Raw genomic sequence first — 20,777 nt, 5'->3', positions numbered from 1 at the left:
GAAAATTAAATAAATCTGAAGCCACTCTTGCTGTATTGTCAGAGGTAAGAATAATGGTGCGGCGATCAAATAACCATACTGTAGTAATTACAATAAACCAAAGACCTTCCTGTCGACAAATATTCCAAAACCTTGAACTGATGTAAGTTTTGTTACAAATAATTCACAATAAATAGAAACATACATGAAGGAGATGAAGCTTTTATTCCGAACATAAGACCGTCGAGCTAAATAATAATAGGATTCCTCTGCAGAACAAGAAGCACAACCAGCACCACACATCCTAAGAACAAACATATAAACTATCCTCCCAATCAGAAAATGATATCATCATCCTTTTCCATACCCGCTGACAACATGTTCTGAGCTGAATTTAAGGAAACGCCCTTCTTCAAAGATAACTTTTCTGCAACCTGATCATCGGCAAATTGCTTGGCAGATGCCATCTGTCTTTCAATCTCCCTCTTCTTATAACCCTGTATCTTCTTTAACCTGAAAAAATCCTCCCTTTCCAGTTCATCCAACTCCCCCTTGATATAACTTATTGTATTTTCCAACCTAGGCTTCACAACATTCTCTAGAGCATTGACACGACGATTTGTGGTCTTGATTGCTTCATCAAGGGTTAAAAATGATGTTTGAAGTGAAGCAAGCTCCACAAGAACCTCAATTGCTTTCACATAGGCAGCACGACAGAGTTGGACCTGTTGTCCACCTCTGGCCAATCCAGTGAGATCATTCTTAGTCTCACCTTCAGTAAAATATTCGAACTTTGGGAGCTTTACACCAGCAACATTCTCTTGCTTTGATCGAACTTTAATAGAGGCATTTTGGACATTCTCAAGAACAATGTGCTTGATGTTCTCACCAGCTACATACTTGGCTTCAGTAAGGGCAAAGGATGAGTTTTTCATAACATCTCCCATGGATTCTTTGGTTGAGACAATATTTTTAAGAATCTGACGAAACTGCACAGTTAAAGCATCACTCTTCTTCTTGAGCAGAGCATGACCTCTTGTCGCACCCACAAGGCGAGCTTTCATAACTCCAAGCATTGTAACTGTAGGAACTACAGTCAAGCGCTGGCTTTGGCCGGACATGTTTTCAAAGATCTAAACCATAATGGATATACATAATCAGGGATCAAGCAAATTCCAGATGGCAGTTAATACACAAAGGATGCATCAATCCAACACCACAAACTCAACACAAAAAACTCTTGAAAATCATGGAGAAAAACAGACTCAGAAAATAAAAACACAAGCATGTGTAAATTCGCAGTGACTAATGAACATGTATCGATTGCACTTTTGGGGAAATTTCCAATCTAGCCATGAATAGTCACAGGAATCGGGCAAATTCAACAGAAATCAAACAGCAGATCCAGAACAATTGAGAGGGCAAAAATCCCATGATATCCGCACAAAATTACAACAAAAAGAAAATAGTTTATAGAAGACGAAATAAGGAAAAATGGGAAAAGGGACAGCGCACCTGATGAGAGCTCCTAGAGAGTCCAGAGAAATTTTATTTATTAAGGGTTTGAATTCGAGAGAGAGAGAGAGAGAGAGAGAGAGAGAGAGAGAGAGAGAGAGAGAGAGAGAGAGAGAGGAGAAGGGCTGGAGCATTCTATGATAAATTTTACCCTCTAAAGCTAACCTACATGATTTGATTACAAGCCCAAGACTTTAGGTGTGCCCAGATGATCAAAATTGATATCACATTCAATTCTATGATTTTGCAACACAAACCATAAATCCAATTCCAAGTCTCAGAATTGGGTTTTCACTGATTTTCCATACTAGTCTCAGCAAGCAAACAAAACAAAAGCATGAAGAAGCTCTTCACATCAAAACACTGAATTTTTGAATTCAGGAACAGAAAATCTGGATCCAAATCAGAGCAAAACAGCAAACACAAGAGAAAGTGAAAGAGAAGGAGAAAGAGATTGGAAGCATAAAGATCAGAAATTGAACCTGGTGTGATCGCCTTCAGCTAACGACGTAAAGGTCTCGCCGGACCGGAAATTGCCGCCGGTGAGTTAGAGAGAGGTTTGGGGCGAGTAGTTTAAATCTAAACAAGAAGTATGATTGATGGGTTGGGTTTGGGTCTGTCTGTGTCTGCGAAACTTCGGATGATAATGGATTTCGGATCTATCGGATTCGGGTCAATAATGGAGTCCGCTTCGAAGTTATCCGGTTTTGCCAAAGTGGTATAGTAGTTACTAGTTAGTGGTAGGTCTCCCGCTTTAATTAGAGACCATCTTGTAAGAGAAAATAAAATAATCACAAAAGGAGGCTTTTATAATAAAGATTTGAAGTGTTTTAAAAAAATAAAAATAAAGATTTTAAGTTATGTTGTAAATGCATGAGTTGATGGATGACCACCATACCTCTTAATATTCCACCGTTGGATTTTATGTAACCTATGCACTAAGTATTTGTAATTAGTACTTGTAACCTATAGGTATATTGTAAATGATGGTATTCAATTTCTATCTTGTAAGCCTATAAATAGGTGGTTCTACCAAAGATTAAGGAAGAAATAAATATGGTGAAGCTTTATCTTTAGCATATCACTTCTCTCTACATTTTCTCCCTCTAGTTTTATAACACGTTATCAGCACGACATTGCTCTTGGTATGTTTTCTTTCTCTGAATTTTTTTTCTTCTTATATGAGCTAGAGTCATCACATGGTATAGAGTTTCTTTGTACTCACCATCAGACTTCATCATGCTTGTTTAAGAAAAAAATTCTTATTCTTATTACACATGAATATAATGCCATGTTTTTGTTTTTATTTGTTTGTTTATTTAATTTTAAGTATGATCTTAATTATTATAATGAGTTTGAATTATACAAAAGATCAGGGGCCCGAAGTTCCTTGATCCTCATCATATAACTAGATTAGAATATAGAGTCCTTTTGATTGAATCAGAACCTGAAGTTCTTTGATTCCAAATAATTGAGGGCGTGAAGTTCCGCGAATTTAAAGAGCACATAAGGACATAAAACTCCTTGATTTTGTATTAATCAAAATCAGAATTCCATGAGGCCTACATATGTCAAGAACTTGAACCAGAAGTTTCGAGTGCATATACATCGATTTGAGTATGAAGTTCAAAGCACAACTATTAATTCAATTTATTTAGATCTACGTATTCGTACCTGAAGTTTCGAATATATATTGATATGAACTTGAAGTTCATAGTTTTTCATGGATCTTAATACTATATATGAACTTGAAGTCCATTACTTATTTGTGCCTATATGAACCTGAATTGGTTGGAAATCCAATTCTTAAACTTGTAGTTTTATCTACATATTGAATCCACATTAATATTGGATTATCTTGGAATTTCATAATCTTTAATTGATTTATTTTATTCCTTGTTTATACCACTTTACTTATTTTATTATATTATATTTTATTTATGTTAGGTTATTAATTAATTTCGTTTTACAATGGTAATGTTTTGTTTACCGCCCCAATATTGATAGCCAGAGGCGTCTATTGGAGAAACTTCCTACTTTCTTTTGTGGGTAGGAAGTTTATGATGTTATGAACCAAAAGTTCTTGAGGCCCCAATATTACACAACTATTATAGTTGAAGATTATGATGTCATGAACTAGAAGTTCATTGACCGAATAACTTTTATGTTGTGACATGACTATCTTGGCAATCCATGTCCCACAATGATGCATAAGATTTTTATAAATTTTGTAAGGACATCGTTTAAAGACTCAAATTATTGTCTTGTCCAACAATATCATTACAAAGAACGCTCACAAATAAAAGCTGTCATAAGATCATCTCAGTCAAAAATTGACTTTGAGCCATCTTTCCTGAAATAATTCAAGGGGATATTTGTGAGCCTATACAACATCTAATTATGGATCACTTCACCAGTTTTACTGAATGTGCCTACTAAAATGGTCACATATTTGACAACGACTGTGAGTTTATTTTCCTACATTTTGAGACAATTTTCCCGCCGTTAGGGGGAGAAATGACAATTCCTAAAGAACGTCGCGAAATAGTGTTGAATCAATCCGCTTTTGTCTCATCAAGATAATGCATATATAAATTGTACATATGCTAACATGGATTGATATTCTCGTATCACAATCCATTAACATGGTGACTATATATATAATGCATGCCTGAAGATGTCAGAAATATAGGTTCTAAAGACTTAACTCCTCAGAAATGGAGATTATTTGAAAAATTCAAGCCCTATAAAAAATAACGCTCTATAGGAGGTTATGATCCACATATTCTAAATAATTCATTGTAAAAGAGATATTTGTCCTATAAGTGACAACATAAGCCCCTGAAGAGGCATTGGTACCCCAAAGCAATGAGATGATTATAAATTATGCATGTGCATGCACATAAGAATTGTGGGATCACAAATTGATGATACATTTGGTTTATTAGTAGCTACTACAATCATCAAGGGCTATGATTATATTAAATCACGTTTCATGAATGTCGACAAGTTAAGTGATTGGCCAAAAATGAAAATAGGCAATTCCATTTATCACTAAATAAGAAGAGTTGGATATTGAACTTATAACTCAAACACCAAATTACAAATGTTCAGTATGAAGGTTACGAATTGGTGTTTGTGAAGTGAAATAAGATCACTAATATGACATAAGGTTTCCTGAGAGAGACATGTGGTTTTAGTCTCCAATCTCATCGTAAATGCATCCACATTTCTATAAGTGCGGTTGTTACTTTAACGCAAAACTTATAGTATGTGTTAAATGCATATTTATTAAGACTATATGGTACATGGAAATCCTCAAAGCTCATGAAATATTTGAGATATATCGGATGAAGCAACCTCTTGAAGGATATAAAGTACCACAATATTCTTAATTAAGAGTTAACAGTAAGAGTTTGAGTATTTTGAATTCAAATTTGATATTGTTGTAACATATTATAACTACTAAATTAGTTGTTGATACTCCTAAAGATTTCAATCATTTGAAAAGTGAAAAGCAGGTTGACTAGTGTGATAGATGATCATGTATGAAGACAATGTTGCTTGTATTGCTCAAATCAGAGAAGGAGAGATATTAATCAGGGGGAGATATCAATCAGGGGGAGCATCCCAATTCTACTACATTCAAGGCAGATGCGCGTTGTACTCTTTTTCCATTCGACTAGGTTTTTGTCCCACTGAGTTTTTCCTAGCAAGGTTTTAACGAGGCAATATAAGCTCATCCAACACCATATCAATGATTCAGAAGAAAGTTTCACTCTTTTTCCCTTCGCTTTGGTTTTGTCCCACTGGGTTTTCCAAGCAAGGTTTTTAATGAGGAAACAATGTTATTGTATGGTGGACATCCAAGGGGGAGTGTTGTAAATGCATGAGTTGGTGGATGACCACCATACCTTTTAATATTCCACCGTTGGATTTTATGTAACCTATGCACTAAGTATTTGTAATTAGTACTTGTAACCTATAGGTATATTGTAAATGATGGTATTCAATCTTCTATCTTGTAAGCCTATAAATAGGTGGTTTTACCAAAGATTAAGGAAGGAATAAACATGGTGAAACTTTATCTTTAGCATATCACTTCTCTCTACATTTTCTCCCTCTAGTTTTATAACAAGTTAAGAATTAGTTAACGACTTCTAATTTTCACCACCTATTAAATGTGTTAGTGAATTTAATATGCATTATATATGTAATTTAATAGTTGATAAAATTATATTTTAATTTTAACAATCAAGGTATTCATGGTCTGAACATTCAAGTTTTTTAAAATTATTAATACAATGATATAATTAGGAGAGAGAAATCACACACATGAATCATGATCTAAAGTGTAAGAGTAAATAGTGTGAACTACTTAACCTATAAACCCTTTATCAAAAAAGAGAAATGCTTCATAGCTCACATCTCTAATGATATGAAGAGAATGTTTGGTGTTTCTCTATTTTTAATTTGTCAATTATAGCTTAACATGATGTAAAATATGCTAAGGGTTATTTAAACTCAGGTGCAAAAGGATAGGCACATTGTCATGATCAACTGGCATAACTCACAATATTTTTTTAAGGGTTAAATATCTTTTTGGTCACTGAATTTTACACGAAAATTCAATTTGGTCACTATATTTTCCAAAATTTACGATTTATAGACATTCTGTTATCTTTCACTAAGTGTTGTTTTTATTTTTATTTTGTTAGGATCACGTTCAAGTCTTCTTCCTCTAACTCAATGAATTAGGTTATATTTTGCTATTAGAGTTTAAAAAATTTGGGGAAATCTTGGGTTGAAATTGAAATTATGAGGTATAAGGTCATGGGGAGCATTTTTGCTCACCACTTTGGCCAACCCAATGTGTACCTCACCACCATTTTCAATACTTGACACACTCAAACTAAACACAGAATTAAATAATTGTGATTGATATTATATTTCTCCAAGATGAAGATATATAAATATATATATATATATAAGTACAAGTTGACTTTTCCTACAAGGAAGAGTAATTAGCTAATTACAAGGAAGCCTAACTAGGTAGCTATTCTAATTAGGTAACATGAATTACACCAGGAAATCAGGGATCATGAGGAGAGGAAATCACAATCTGTCGAAGATGGATAAGGAATAGGAACAAGCTGTTGACAGGTCCGAAAACAGCACCAAGGTGATGCTCGAGGATGTTGATTTGCAAGGAAAAGTAGGGGTGAGCTTCACATACATTCATTTGCCCAGCATGAGGGCTCCCGACCAGGTTTGAAAATAGACAGCGAAAATAATATAATATTGTTTAAGAAAAACAGTGAAAAGAATATGCACAACACAAGTCATTTCCATATAAATATAGGATCCCAAAACAGTTGCATGCTCACACAGCTTTCGCCAACGTTTTTTGAGTACCCATAATATGTTTGTCTGACGACTGATCACTTAAAGACCAACTATTATTATTATTACATTGAGGAAAGACAACCCTGGAGTTTCCATCACGGGTGCCAGGCAAAAGGGAAGAGAGAGGGCCACAACCACTGTGGTAACCCAGAATTGGCTATTTCTTGAAACTTTAAGTTTACGATGCAATGGGATAAGTGGTGTTCTACCTATGATAAGAATGCCAAAAGTTATTTCTCACCGAATTATTAGAGCACTAAATGTTGTGAAATTAATTTCACATTTTCTCGTACGCACTACTAGTGTATAACTTTGAGCTTCAATTTAACATTTTTAGGATGACCACGTAAAACTTTGTCACTTTAGTACATGTATGAAATTTGAGGTCCATCATGTATTATATTGAAACCCCACAAAAAAAAAAAAGAAAAAAGAAAAAGAAATTGTATTTTATTATGATGTAAAAAATGACACATTTCAACTTTCGCACCAGCGGCCATGTTCTGATATGGCCACTGAGCATTGTCAAAACCGCTATCAAGGAAATCCAAGACCTCTTCACAAACTTAAACGCTTGCTATGCCTCAAATATATACGCTTACTTAATAAAAGCTTCTGCATCTTCCTCGTACACTACACGGACCCCACACATCTTCATCACTGTGCCGATGAATGTGAATGAAAATTCAAGCTCAGTGTGCATATGCAGGCACTAATGGCAAAAGATTGCAGTTACTTAGAGCCAGTTCTGTTAGAGAATGCAAACCAGATAAAGAAGGCAACCGCAAACCTGTGGGATTTGGACTTTCTTTTGGCAGCATGAATGACAGGAAAGTGAAGAGCATAATACTACATGGTTTAGATGAGGGTCCTTTTACTTTACATCCATGGCAAGATAGCTCCTTAAGGTTTTTCAAAAGACCAACAGAGGGAGGCAGTTCGCTTCTAGCAGTAAAACGCACATCAAGAATTTCCCAATAAAACAAACATCATCCACCCTTGCATCTAAACACAAATTGATAATTGGTTTCAATCTTGAATCAATTCCAACAAAGTCGTCCACAAGACTTAATAATGTTGGGCGTAATCTTTTCCATACCAATTCAACAATATCTTTGACGAGCTTTGATTCGGACCTATGACAAAGAATAGAGTTATATAATAACAACTGGAAAAAAATATATAGTTGCTATTTGCACTCCGAAAAAGTCACCATGCACTCATTTTCCTCCTTTCTGAAAATATAAGGGATGACGGCACGATCACATTTTTGGAATACCAATAATATTTCCCAAAACAAAGTATGTGATACGTTTCACTAGTTATATCATGGGACCTTAATCAAGCCAAAGCTCATTAATTACACATCAATGTATGCTGTGCATTTTATTAAGAAGCCAAAATTGAATTGTTTCGAATGGCATTTATAGCTGCAGGTGGGGCATATTTCCTATGTCCCTTGTTACTTGTATTATAATTTTTTTTACCAAAAAGAAAAACAGCTATTGTTAAGTTATGCAATTTAGCAACCATTCATAGTTCTTGCACTAAAACTTGCAAATATAATTGGATCTATTTCCTTTCCTCAAACAGAAGTCACACTAACTATGTGTATATATAAATCATCAAATAAGAAAACGGACGTTGAAAACAAAATCAAAACGTGAAATGTTACCAGTCCTTTGAATCCCATCCAGAGAAATTTGCCACTTTTGTTAAACCATATCTCCATCTTTGCACCTTCTTTTTGTCATCTTTAAAATTTTCTTCATGTTTAATGAAGGCTTGTGTAAAACTCCCTGTTTGCTTTCGCACATCAGAGGGATCGACATTGTAGAAAATTGGTAGCACTGTTTCTCTTGCTTCCATGAATTCAAGAATCTGCAAAAGTTCATCCAAGCACCATGTTGACGATGCATAATTTTCTGAGAGAAGAATGAGTGCAAACTTCGATTCTTCAATTGCACTAAACAGTTCTGGAGAAATAGGTTTCCCTTTTTGAAGTTCAGGGTCATCCTTGAAAGTTATTATTCCATGACTTTCCAATGCAGTGTATAAGTGGTCTGTGAATCGCTTCCAGGTGTCATCACCTCTAAAACTCAGAAAGACATCATATTTCCATTGACGATTGGAAGGGGAGGAAGATGAACAGGAAGCTCTGAAACGCTTCTCGGGATGTCATGACCTCTAAAACTAAAAAAGACCTCATATTTCCATTGAGGAGTTGAAGAGGGGAACGATGTACGGGAAGCTGTGAAATGCTTTCTGGTATGATCACCTTGAAAACTCGGGAAGACAACATATTTCCATTGAGGAGTTGAAGTGGGGAAAGATGTACAGGTTCTTCCTGTGCTCATTGCCAAAGCACTCTCGAAAGCTTTCATCATCATTTTAAGACTTGCCGCTTGGATATAAAGTAGACTTGCCGCTTCGTATTTTGAGTGGTTGATTGGACATAGGTAGGGGAGGGAATGGTGGCTGTAGAGAATAGAGCTTTAGGCCATCTCCAAGTGACCAAAACCACCAAAACCCATCTCCAAGAGTGGGTTACACAGAAGGCTACAAAAAAGAAGAAGAAGAGGGCTATCCATCAGGCCGATTCCTAAAAATCAGGCCATATTTAGCCAGCCCGGGCTATAAAAATTTATAGGCCTAGCAGGTTTGGTTTTTTTTTTTTTTTTTTTTTTTTCCTGGATGAAATGAGCCATTTCTGGCCATTGACGATGGTAGCGTTGCACATCAATGGTCTTGAGCAACCGCAACGGCTAGCTGGCGTTAGCTAGTCGTTAATGAATTTGTTTTTAAAAAAATTATAAAAAAATTCCTAAATTTTTTTGTATAAATACTTACCTCATTCTTACATAATTTTTCACAACATCTTCATCCTTTTACATAAAGATGGAGGGCTAATCACGTACTGACACATGGCTCTCGAAAATCCTATCTGAATAATTGTTGGGATTACATCGTGATAAGATGTGTTGCGTGGAGAAAAAATCTAATCATAAATTTATAGGTTTAATCAAGTGCCGACACGTGGATGTCGAAAATCCTGTCCCAAAATATTTTTCTATTCTAAAATGTATTTTAAATAGTGTATAGTAGTTTAATTAAATTAACTAATAAATTTATATAATATACTAAAAACTATTAAAATATTAACCATTTTCTGCTGGAGACGGTAAAATGTAGCATGACACTATTCTTTATAAAATCATTTATCAGAGGGCTAAATGTAGCACGAAGCTAAATATAGCCTTCCCTACCTGGTGATGGCCTTAAGGGTGGAGGTGGGTCGGAAAGAGGGAGAGAGAAGGAGAGAGTTTTTCTTAATAATTAAATGTTATTTTATTATTTTATTAGTTTTAAATATTTTTGAAAATAAAAAGTTAACTATGGTTATACTTAGGGACATGTGTCAAGTGTTGAAAATGGTGGTGAGTGTATACATTGGGTTAAAGTAGTGAGCAAAATTGCTCCCTAAGGTCATGTATTGGATGTTATTTTGAAGTCTGAATCGATTGATTTGAACCCAAGATTTCTTCTAATTTGCTAACCCATAATAACACAATATATCCTAACTCGTTGAGTTAGAGGAATAAGAATGAAGGTGCTTCCTGAAAAAATAAAAATTAAAAACTACACTTCACAAAAAAATAACGGAATGTCCCAATGACCAATTTGGCTAAATATTTTTCTCAGTGACGAAATTGAATTTTCGTGTAAAATTTAGTGACCCAAAAAGTATTTAACCTTATTTAAAGAAAAGTAATAATTTGAAATTGGGGTGTGACTAGATACTTCATCACAAACGAACCCCAAAATCTTCACCATGAAGATCAATCTCACCACTAGAGGAATACTGATAACTTGAAATTGAAATTTGTTGAATCAAACGTTTTAATTTATTCTAGATTTATCAATCATTGATGTCCTTCCTCATATTTGGATGAATTAATATTTAGAAACTCCAATTTGAATTAGAGACTTCCTTGCGCATACATAACATAACACAAAATGGTGAAATGCTTGGTCACAAGACATAAGATAGAAGCTTTCAAAAAAAAGGACATTCGACAGAACTATATATATTCACTGGAGGTACTAGTAAGCTAAGAAGAAGAGAAATAAAATCAATCCAGGCGACAGTGACAGGAAATTTTGGAATACATAGATTTAGACACCAAAGTGTTCTTATTAACACCAAATAATACCTAACCTAAAAAGCCTCCAGTTCCTCTGCCTTTGCTTAAGGCATAATTTTATGCAGAAAGACAAAACGATACTTCTTTCTCCCTATAGTTTCTTATGAAATTTATTTTCGTTTCCTGTGATATTCCACACGGTTCCGAATGAGGACTAAACTCCAGATCCAGCCAGCCGACGCCTAGAGGCATTTGAAACAGAAACCTGAGAAAGCTTGTCTGAATCACTTGTTACTATCCGTTCTCTCGGTGGTATATAATGCCGCAGCCAGTTTCCAGTGTACACCTGAATAGTCACAAAGATTAGCAAAACTAAGAAACAGGATGATCCGAAATGTAGCAGCAACTTATTTTTTGCAGAACAAAAAAGATTAAAATATTATTTTTTCCCTAAACACATTATTGATACTGCTGGTAAACCCTTAGTGGAGAGACCATCATAAACACTTATGCTACCCAGAAAGAACAAACAAGTAGCTTGGTCTCATTACAAAAATGCAGCTTCTATTTATAATTGGTTGAGAAAGCACGCTGCACAGAAACACAAACAAACGAACAGAGATAGAGAGAGCAAGTACTATAAATCCAGTACGCAGTAGGATAATAGAATATCTAAAAAAATTGCAAAAAGCAAGCTAAACACTACCAAAGATTACTTCTAAAGTTTCAAGCATCATTTTGGGATATTGCTGTTCCAAGCTTATCAGATGTCCCCCCCTAAAGGGCATATGTTCGAGTATTTTGTTTTTCATAAGACCCACCCCAGAGATCACACTTCTTATCTAAACTTAAACAATATCAATCCAAGCCGTTGTATGACAAGCAGTGTCTGTTACATTGTTACATGGACATCACACGCATATTATAACGGAGTAGGATTTAGAAATTCAAAAGGTTCCTAGCTATTAATATTGAAAAGTGTTAGGAGATAATACTGAATCATAGAAACACCAAAAGTTCAGCACAAACAAACTATTTCAAGAGCACAGAACTGACCTGTTGGGGTCTCATTATCTTAGTATCAGGATCATCAAGGGATTCTCGCCAGTGTGCCAACCACCCAGCCATTCTAGGGATTGCAAACAAAACCGGGAAGAACTCCGTTGGAAATCCCATTGCCCTGATTAATATGAAGTTAATACATATTTAATAGTTACAAGCTTGGAGAAGAAAACTTCACAATCTCATGTCTAAAGAAAAGTAATGAAAGTACCTATAAATTAACCCAGAGTAGAAATCAACATTTGGATAAAGCTTTCTCTTAACAAAATACTCATCAGACAGTGCAGCCTTTTCCAAAGCAACAGCTACCTGAAAATGACATTAGATAAATGCACTCAAACTCAATAATTGCATCAAATTCAAGTTGTGTTTATTTATTAAAGTCCACAATGATACTTGCAAACGAAATAAGATAAGTGTAGACAGACATAAAAGTTGCATCTACTTCACATCAATAGTTTGTTTGGGAGTGGGGAGCATTTAACATGGAGATCAGAAATACACCTCAATCAGAGGATCCCTTCCAACAATGGAAAACACTTCATCTGCCAATTTCCTTATGACCTTTGCTCTGGGATCATAGTTTTTGTACACACGATGCCCAAAACCTGACATCTTTCGCTTCCTGAAGTAAGAACCAGAAACAAATGATAAATAATTGTTTCAATATGAAGCCTCTTCGGCAGTTGGTGAACTACTAGATATAAGACAAAATACCTGTTCTTCACACCCTCTATGAACTCTGGAATGTTCTCAACAGTTCCAATCTCATTTAGCATCTTAAGCACAGCCTGCAATAATCCAGGCAGAAAAAATAAGAAACTGTAGTGGCAAAATATAACACAAGGGAAATAATGAATAGAAAAACCGAAGTATGCATTTCAACTTAGAAGTGATCTTCCAACGCTGTGCTTAAGGAACTTAAATTCTAATACTAGCTTACAAGCATTAAAAAAACTGCTTATACAATGAAAACATAATCTTTTGCAAATACCTCATTTGCTCCACCATGAAGAGGGCCATAGAGGGCTCCAGTAGCTCCAGCAAGAGCAGTGTAAACATCCACACCACTGCAAATACAGAACCAGACGTGTTTTAAAATTCCATGGAATCATTTCACTCGAATTATATGATGCCTACCTTGATGCCAGATGCCGGGCAGCAGCTGTTGAGCAATTCATCTCATGTTCTGCATGCAGTATGAAGAGAACATCTACCACTCGAGCCAGTCTAGGATTGGGTTTGTAAGATCTATTGCCTCTGCCAGTTTGCAAAAAGAAATTCTTAATTGGATTAGAGGAGGACCCAAATTTCAAATTTCCATAATGACTGATAATTAAAACGAAAAAGGCATAATGTGCTTATAATTTATACAGCAACAGCATCAGAAGAAAGGAAAAAAGATTTCTAAAGATGATTTACAATGTTATGCAGTAAAATGCATACAAGGAAATAAAGTAACATACAAGGAATCTAGCATGTATAAGAAGTTCTCTGCATAAGAAAGGTTGTTAGCAGGGAGAACAGCAGGTCTTCCAGCCAATCTCAAATAAGCTGCTGCTGCAATGGTTGGGGCCTGAAAATAAAGGTACAATCTAATATCAACTTAAATGAAAGATTCCAAATGAGTGATTGAGACATAAAGCAAGACAATAGCTATAGGCTGTCGAGGTAGAAGGTAGGGCCTGTAGCCCCCTGATAGAGGCTGGGGACACAGGAGCTATCTGTTTGGAGTGTTCCGATTTAAAGAGGAAGGAGAGAATTGAAATCCAAGGTTCCATACGTTTCACAACCTAAAGAATGGTTGCATAGATAACATTCACACCACATTTTCTAAGGCAGCAAGTCCAAATATAGACCAAAAACAAAACAAACCTTCCCAAGGATGCGTGCTATTTGCTTGTCTCTCACTTGTTTCGACTTGTAAACGTCTTGCCCCTATGTTAACATAAACTATATGATCAGATATCACAGAATGCCTCAAACAATGGATGCCTCTGATAACTAAGACTCAGTCACAAAATGCATGTTGTGCACAGAGCCAACGAAAATAAACTAGCTTACTCGGAGAGCAGGATTAGCATCAGGATGAAACACGGAAAGAGCACTCATTGCACTAACAAGTACACCCATTGGATGTGCATCATGAGGTATTGCCTGTATAATATCCTACAATACAAAAGACACTGGCGTGTCAGAAATGAAAAGGCTCAAATTAACAATAAAAAACTTTACCATACTTATTGCATCATCGTCCTGCGGAATGCTGAGAAGAGAAAGAAAAGTGTACCAAAATTCCCTGTGGTACAGCTGAATGCTGAGAAATGGCAAATTCCCAATCTGCTAATTGACTTTCAGAAGGCAAATTCCCATACACTGGACAAAAAAAGGGGTAGTGACAAAGCAAAGTAGTTCAGAAAGAGAAACTGAAAGAGAAGATATGGCGAAGAGAAATTACAGCAATACATGGAGCTACTACACCTAATAATCAATAATTCACCATTATGTTTCGAGGAACCAGCTTATTTCTGCAATAATTGTATCCACAACATTTTCGGTTACATAAATCCTTCACATGCATATTCAATTAGCGGCATATCTTCCTGTTAAATATGAAAACTTATAGTCTTTCTTAAAATACATATAATTACGATAAAAGACCATTCCCAATATTATGAAGTGCTTAGGGAGAGTACTTACTCAAGAGATAGGCCACTTCCAAAAAGGTACTTCTCTCAGCCAGTTCCTCAATTGGGTAGCCTCTATATCTAAGAATCCCCTCATCGCCATCGATATAACAAATCGAGGATCGAACAGGGGCAGTGTTAAGATATCCAGGATCATAAAGCTTTAGCCCCTTGTCATTCTTCCCAGTTGTGATCTGTATATTCACAAGAGCCAAATTTTCTTCCACCAAGTTAATCGAATTTCGCACAAAACACAAAAATCATCACAAAAGTTATCACTTTCCTTCCATGTATTGCAATTTCAAAACAAGCAGGCATACAATGTTCTAGCAAATAGCAAAATTTCAAAACTACAATACCCAGATGGGGAAAAAGGAAAATGAACCAAACCCAGATTAGCAAATTCAATAATAACTTAGAAAGATGAATACCTTCTTGAGATCAGCGGCTTTGATGGTTCCTTCTTCAGAGACCTGGACCTGGTACCTCTTACCGGTCCTCTCGTCGACGATGGTCAGAGGACCCCGGAGGTTCCCGGGTGGTGAGACCACCCCCTGAGCCGAGAGGCAGAGTGGCTCGAGAGTGGGTTCGAGCTCAGAGGGCTCGATAGTTGCAGCGGCTAAGTGGGCGGAAAGCACGGCCAAGCGGCCACGAGCTGTTACTGGCAACTCTGTTACCCTCGACATTTCTGTATCTTGTATCTGTAATTCTCTGTATTTGATTTCAGCTCTTGATCGATGAATTGTTAGAGAGAGCAGGAGATGATGAGAAATAATATAGAAGAAGAGTTAAAGGAGCTGGGGGAAGTTGTAGAGAGCTAAAGAAGAAAAATGTCTGTTCTTCCTGCTTTTATATATACTTGTTTTGTGAGTAAACAGTTAATTGGTCTTAAAACTGAAATGATTGGTAAAAGCATGGCGACGTCTGCGGCAAGCAAATAGTGTAATTCACAATCAAGTTCAGTCTTATATGGACGGTGAAAATTTGATCTTGAGGTTTGAACGGTTGATTTTGAGACGTGAACGAGTCTCGTTCTAAGCTTGGATGCTGTGGCGCGAATCATGAGAAGTGGGCCCCACTCAATGTTGCATCTGAGATGGACGGTGATGAGTTGATCTCAAGGTTGACGGTTGATTTTGAGACGTGAACGAGTCTCGTTCTGAGCTTCGATGCTGTGGCGCGAACTGTCATAAGTGGGCCCCGCACACACAGTGACGCGGCGATCTGTTAATCTCGGGAAGCTCAACGATCGGATAGTGGAAGCTGGATAATATATGATGACGTAGCACTATGTTTACGCTTTTGCTTTCCAAAGAAATTTTGATCATAATATTATTAGGCTGTGTTTGGTTGATTCAAAAAGTTTGGAAAAATAAAAATTATCTTTCTCCCTTGGGATCATGATTTGTTACTACTTTGATTCTTTAATGGGGCCAGGTCCTTCAGAGTTCCACTCCATGCGAGGAGAAACAAATGGCCAACTCAAGATTAGTCCTCAAAGTTCGATATGTTCAAGAGTTCGACTCTCACTCTCTCCGTATTCAGATTTTAGACTTCTTTCCTTCAAACCTAAACCAGAAATGATATGGAAATGCAAAGTTTCGTTTTCCTTGCCCAATATATTTGGAATTGTTACAGTTAGTTATCCACGAATTGAATTTTTATTGTCATCAACCGCTAAAATTTGCCCACATGTGTGAGGTACAGCAAAAATTGACATGATAATGCTTGTGCCGAATGGAATTTCCTTTCATACTTTAGTTAAGGCAGATCAACTTAGAAATTAGAAAACAATGGAGAGGGGAGAGTAAAAAATTACTATAAGCAAAATTTTCATTCAGCAAACAAGAGGGTGAACATGGAAAATTTTAAATATTTTTATAAATTTGCTGTTTTTATTTTGGTAGCATAAGCGATGAAATTTACATTAACATCATCAGATAGAGACCATCTTCCTGTCAAAGGGTTGTACACAAACCCAGCCATCTCTTGCACCTGCACAAAATCAACCGAACAGAAAACAAGCTTCACCTACAAATACAGGGGTAAAACTGGCTATGCATGCAGCAAAAATTAGAAGGTGTTTGGCTTACTGAAATAGAAGCACGCTCCAGGATCAGGGCTAGCTCTTCAGGAGTAAGAAAACTGGACCATTGATGTGTACCTTTCGGAAGCTGTAAAACAAAGTTAAAATGTTATCAACCGCTTAAGATTCAAATGAATATAAACTTAAGCATAACACTTGAGTATACAGAAAAGAATGAGTTTGTCATTCATAGAGAATCTTTTAGGGCACATTGGATAGAATAACAGTTGATTCCTGAATCCTTCTTGATCGTAATGTTTTGATGGCTTTCGGACGTAATTTTCCACTATAAACATTAAAACCTGACATTGTTTCATGGATAACATTTTTTGAAGTTTGCTATGTAATGTCATTGGAAAGTTAAAACAAAATAGGAATCATGCTCACATATAAAAGAATATCAGGTTTGTTCAGAATTTTCCCATGAATCTAGAATGGGGCATTCTTGAAATCCCTCAATTATATATTGCTCTCCTAAAGACACCACATTCACATGGATCAATCTCATGTTAGCCAGAATAACCTAATTCTCAAGATCACCAACAACTGAACAGAACCTCGCGTATGTTATGGGCAAAAGTTTTATTTTTAAAGTCGTTTGGGTGTGTATTTACAACAGAAATGAATATCCTAATAACACCTTCATGTAAGAACACATAATCACAAATATTAGAGATAGCAGAGGTCTGCTATTTAAGAAAGGAATTCAACATGAAACACGACCAAATTTCAACAAGAAGGCATTTATAATGGCAGGCATTAACAAATTATACCCAGTGGAGGAGATACTCTGCTGCAACAATGGCAGTGGCATATGCTCTCATGGAACGATTGATAGTTGAAATAACGGTAGCTCCACCAGGAACAGTCAAGGCTGCCAGAGACTTGCAGAATTCAGCAGGGTCTGCTACGTGCTCAATTACCTTAAGTAAAATCATCAATTTACCAACAAGTTGGATATAAAGCAGGAATAAAGACACCATGGAGAAAATCAAATATGTAGATGTGTGTGTATGTGCGCGCACGAGTGCATGCACGTATGTGGAGAGAGAGAGAGAGAGAGAGACAGACAGAAAGGGAGCATACCTCTAAAGCAAACACAGCATCAAAATTCTTCTGTTCCTCAACTAGCTTTTCTGGGCATAAATGGAAAAACATGAGCCTGAAGTTTAATAAATCAACAAGTACTTGAATTTTGAAAAAGAAAAAAATACAAAAGGAACAAGTTTAGCATGTACCAGCTGTTGTGCAACGATATTCAATTGAAGAAGTCAATGGATCCAAATCCTGTGTGAATGATTAATGTTTAGAAGCATATTAACATGCTTAAGGAAACCAAGTACTAGCACATGCACAAATACTTGTACACATAAAAATTGAAGTTAATTGCCATTGATAAAGAGAGTGGACATACAGCATGAAGGCGTGCTATCTTGATATTTTTCTCGACAGCATCAACTCCCATCACAGTAGCTCCCAGTCGAGCTAAAGGCTGGAGAAGGTTAAAGATTAGCATGACCTCTTAACCAAAAGCATTTTTCAGGTAAAGCAATCAATTAAGCTAAACATAGTATACTATACACCCAAGTGTCAGAGGATGTTCAGCCAAACCAAAACCAAGTAGTGGCTACTTGTTGAATTAAAATTGAGCCCAGTTAGCCAAATACCTAACTTTTTTACTTTGAAAATAGAAGGGTGCTACAGAGAAGGGGGAAAAATGATAGCATACCTCAGAAACAATTCCACCACCACAGCCAACATCAACAAATTTGAGCCCTTCGAAGGGCCTCGGGGATAAGGGATCCCTCCTGAAAATCAGAAACACGAAATACAATGAAAATGGAAGCATCATTGTCTTTCCAAATCTTGATATACGTTTGTAAAGTAAGATTCTTTTGAAGCGTTTCACTTCAGCAAACAATACCAGGACACAAAGCAATTCTACTGTCACGATAGCTTGGCAGCTACCAATTTGTGATATTACTAAATGCAAAACTACATAAGAAAAAAGAACTTAATTTACCCGAAATGTCGGCAAAGCGTGGAGCGAATGAAAGCAAGTCTTGTAGGATTCAGCTGATGCAATGGTTTGAATGGCCCTTCAGAATCCCACCTATAATAATCAATATCTTTAATTTCGTAAGTAAATCTCTTTGTCCTTATCATAAAATTCATAATCATAATTCAAATCACAGCTAAATCACATTTAAGTGCACAAATTGAAACTCTTTTATTAAAAAGGGCAAGCTCTCACCAGGTTTCAGCAATGGCGGCGAACTTAGCGAGCTCGTACTGATTCAACGACGACGGAGAAGGAGAATGAGGTTTTTGATGCGGCGGAATGGTAAGGGGCTCGGAGAGAGGAGGATCTGAGAAGAGCCTAATGGTACTACGCAGGTTCGAGAACCGAGGTCTAAGATTGCGGTAGAGAATTGTAGAGGTGGTGGTGGACGGTCCTCGAAGTTGCTTCAGGAGCTTCAAAGCCAAGGCCATGGTGAATTTTCTGTGAGAGAGAGAGAGAGAGAGAGAGAGTTCGGGTATATGGGTGGGATGGGTTTGGGCTTATAATGCAATGTTAGGACGAACCCAAAACATGCCTTTGAGAATATCAGCACTGGGTGTATTTCAACATGGAGGGGTAGGGTAATATTTGATTCATCTAGGTTGGGCTTCTACAACTAAGCCTATTCTCTAAAATCAGCACTGGGCTGAAGAAACGTGGTTCCGCCGTCCTTGCTACCGATAGAAGAAAGATCAAGTCTGAAAGTGTGTGCGCCCAAATAACAGCTTTTTATGGTGCATGCAACTTAGGCTAACTGGCTCATACCAGGGAAATATATGGCTTCTACAATCACAGTAGGAGACAAGAGAGATGGATCAAGCAAATCTAGTGAGGCAGAGGGAGAGGGAGAACTATCTATAGCCGTAGCTATAGGATCAATATATGATGATCATCTTGTGTTCTAATTAGCAAAATTTTAAATAACATATAATAACATTATACTCTTTAGCTCCATGCTTTCTCTAAGTAAGAATATCTTAGGGCCCGTTTAGTATTTTACCTTGATCAATTTTTTAAATTCAAAAATAATTTTTGAGTTTAAATCCCATAATTCGTGTTTGGTAAAGCCATTTTCAAATGCCCAACTCGAAAACAACTTTAAAAGTGCCTAATTTCAAAAACAAAAAAAGTGAGGTTTTAGTGTTCTCTCTCTCTCTCTCTCTCTTGTTAATTTCAGTTTGGGAATCTAGGGTTTCTCATTTTCTTATTTTAATTTCAATTTTTTTTAGATCTTAAAAATAGTTTGGAGTTCAATACCAAATAATTTTTTAGATCTTAAAATCAGTGTTTAAAAACTCATATGTTTTAATATAAAAAAATCATGACTTTTGAGTTCATTTTTCTTAGTAGGACACCAAACGAGCCCTTAATTTTTTGGATAATGAAATAATATTATTGCAAATGCATGCCTAACTACGTGTTTTTTTTGTTGTTGACAATTTTAATATGCTGGTTTTTTTTTTTTGTTGGAAAATATGCTGGTAATTGAATATCAACATTGAGTTAATATTATATTTTAGATCCTCAACTCAAGCATGCTTTTGATTATGTGAAGAAACGAAAAAAGGTGATAGAGAATGCTTTGCTGAAAACAAGTCTACTATAGGATTGCATTTAAATTTTCTTTTTTTTTTTTTTTAAATACAAGCGGTGGTCTAAATTATTATAAATTAATTTATAAGAAGGGATATTCAAACTTGGGTGCAAGGAGAATGAACTCACTGCCCTGGCCAACTGACCTAACCCATGTCAGCTTCTTTGTGCGTAAATAGTAAGGGTGTATGACTTTAAAATTTTAAAAAAAAAAACAAAAAAAACTCATTCAATGTGTTGAA

The 20,777-nt window shown here is 36.2% G+C and overlaps 3 protein-coding genes across 3 annotated transcripts; all 3 read right to left on the bottom strand.

Moving 5' to 3' along the window:
- Positions 39–2,277, bottom strand: LOC18783488 (V-type proton ATPase subunit D). Its single transcript, XM_007215772.2, has 2 exons — positions 1,977–2,277; positions 39–1,112 (listed from the first exon to the last, which is right to left on the bottom strand). Exon 2 carries the CDS (start codon positions 1,098–1,100, stop codon positions 315–317), a length of 786 nt encoding a protein of 261 aa, XP_007215834.1. The 5' UTR covers positions 1,101–1,112; positions 1,977–2,277; the 3' UTR covers positions 39–314.
- On the bottom strand, positions 10,919–15,690 carry LOC18782404 (citrate synthase, glyoxysomal). The gene is made up of 13 exons (XM_007217148.2): positions 15,226–15,690; positions 14,808–14,988; positions 14,398–14,483; positions 14,172–14,276; positions 13,983–14,045; positions 13,574–13,683; positions 13,248–13,367; positions 13,102–13,177; positions 12,825–12,898; positions 12,612–12,732; positions 12,319–12,416; positions 12,102–12,225; positions 10,919–11,391 (listed from the first exon to the last, which is right to left on the bottom strand). Exons 1-13 carry the CDS (start codon positions 15,478–15,480, stop codon positions 11,260–11,262), a joined length of 1,545 nt encoding a protein of 514 aa, XP_007217210.1. The 5' UTR covers positions 15,481–15,690; the 3' UTR covers positions 10,919–11,259.
- Positions 16,597–19,617, bottom strand: LOC18784017 (ubiquinone biosynthesis O-methyltransferase, mitochondrial). The gene is made up of 9 exons (XM_020558921.1): positions 19,135–19,617; positions 18,904–18,993; positions 18,610–18,688; positions 18,295–18,372; positions 18,119–18,167; positions 17,967–18,016; positions 17,654–17,803; positions 16,888–16,968; positions 16,597–16,789 (listed from the first exon to the last, which is right to left on the bottom strand). The coding sequence occupies exons 1-9, from the start codon at positions 19,371–19,373 to the stop codon at positions 16,673–16,675; spliced, it is 933 nt and encodes a 310-aa protein (XP_020414510.1). The 5' UTR covers positions 19,374–19,617; the 3' UTR covers positions 16,597–16,672.

The sequence above is a fragment of the Prunus persica genome, chromosome G3, assembly GCF_000346465.2.
Source record: "Prunus persica cultivar Lovell chromosome G3, Prunus_persica_NCBIv2, whole genome shotgun sequence".
Classification (NCBI taxonomy): domain Eukaryota; kingdom Viridiplantae; phylum Streptophyta; class Magnoliopsida; order Rosales; family Rosaceae; genus Prunus; species Prunus persica.
The sequence above is the reverse complement of the archived record's forward strand: the minus strand, read 5'-3'. Positions and strand labels throughout refer to the sequence as shown.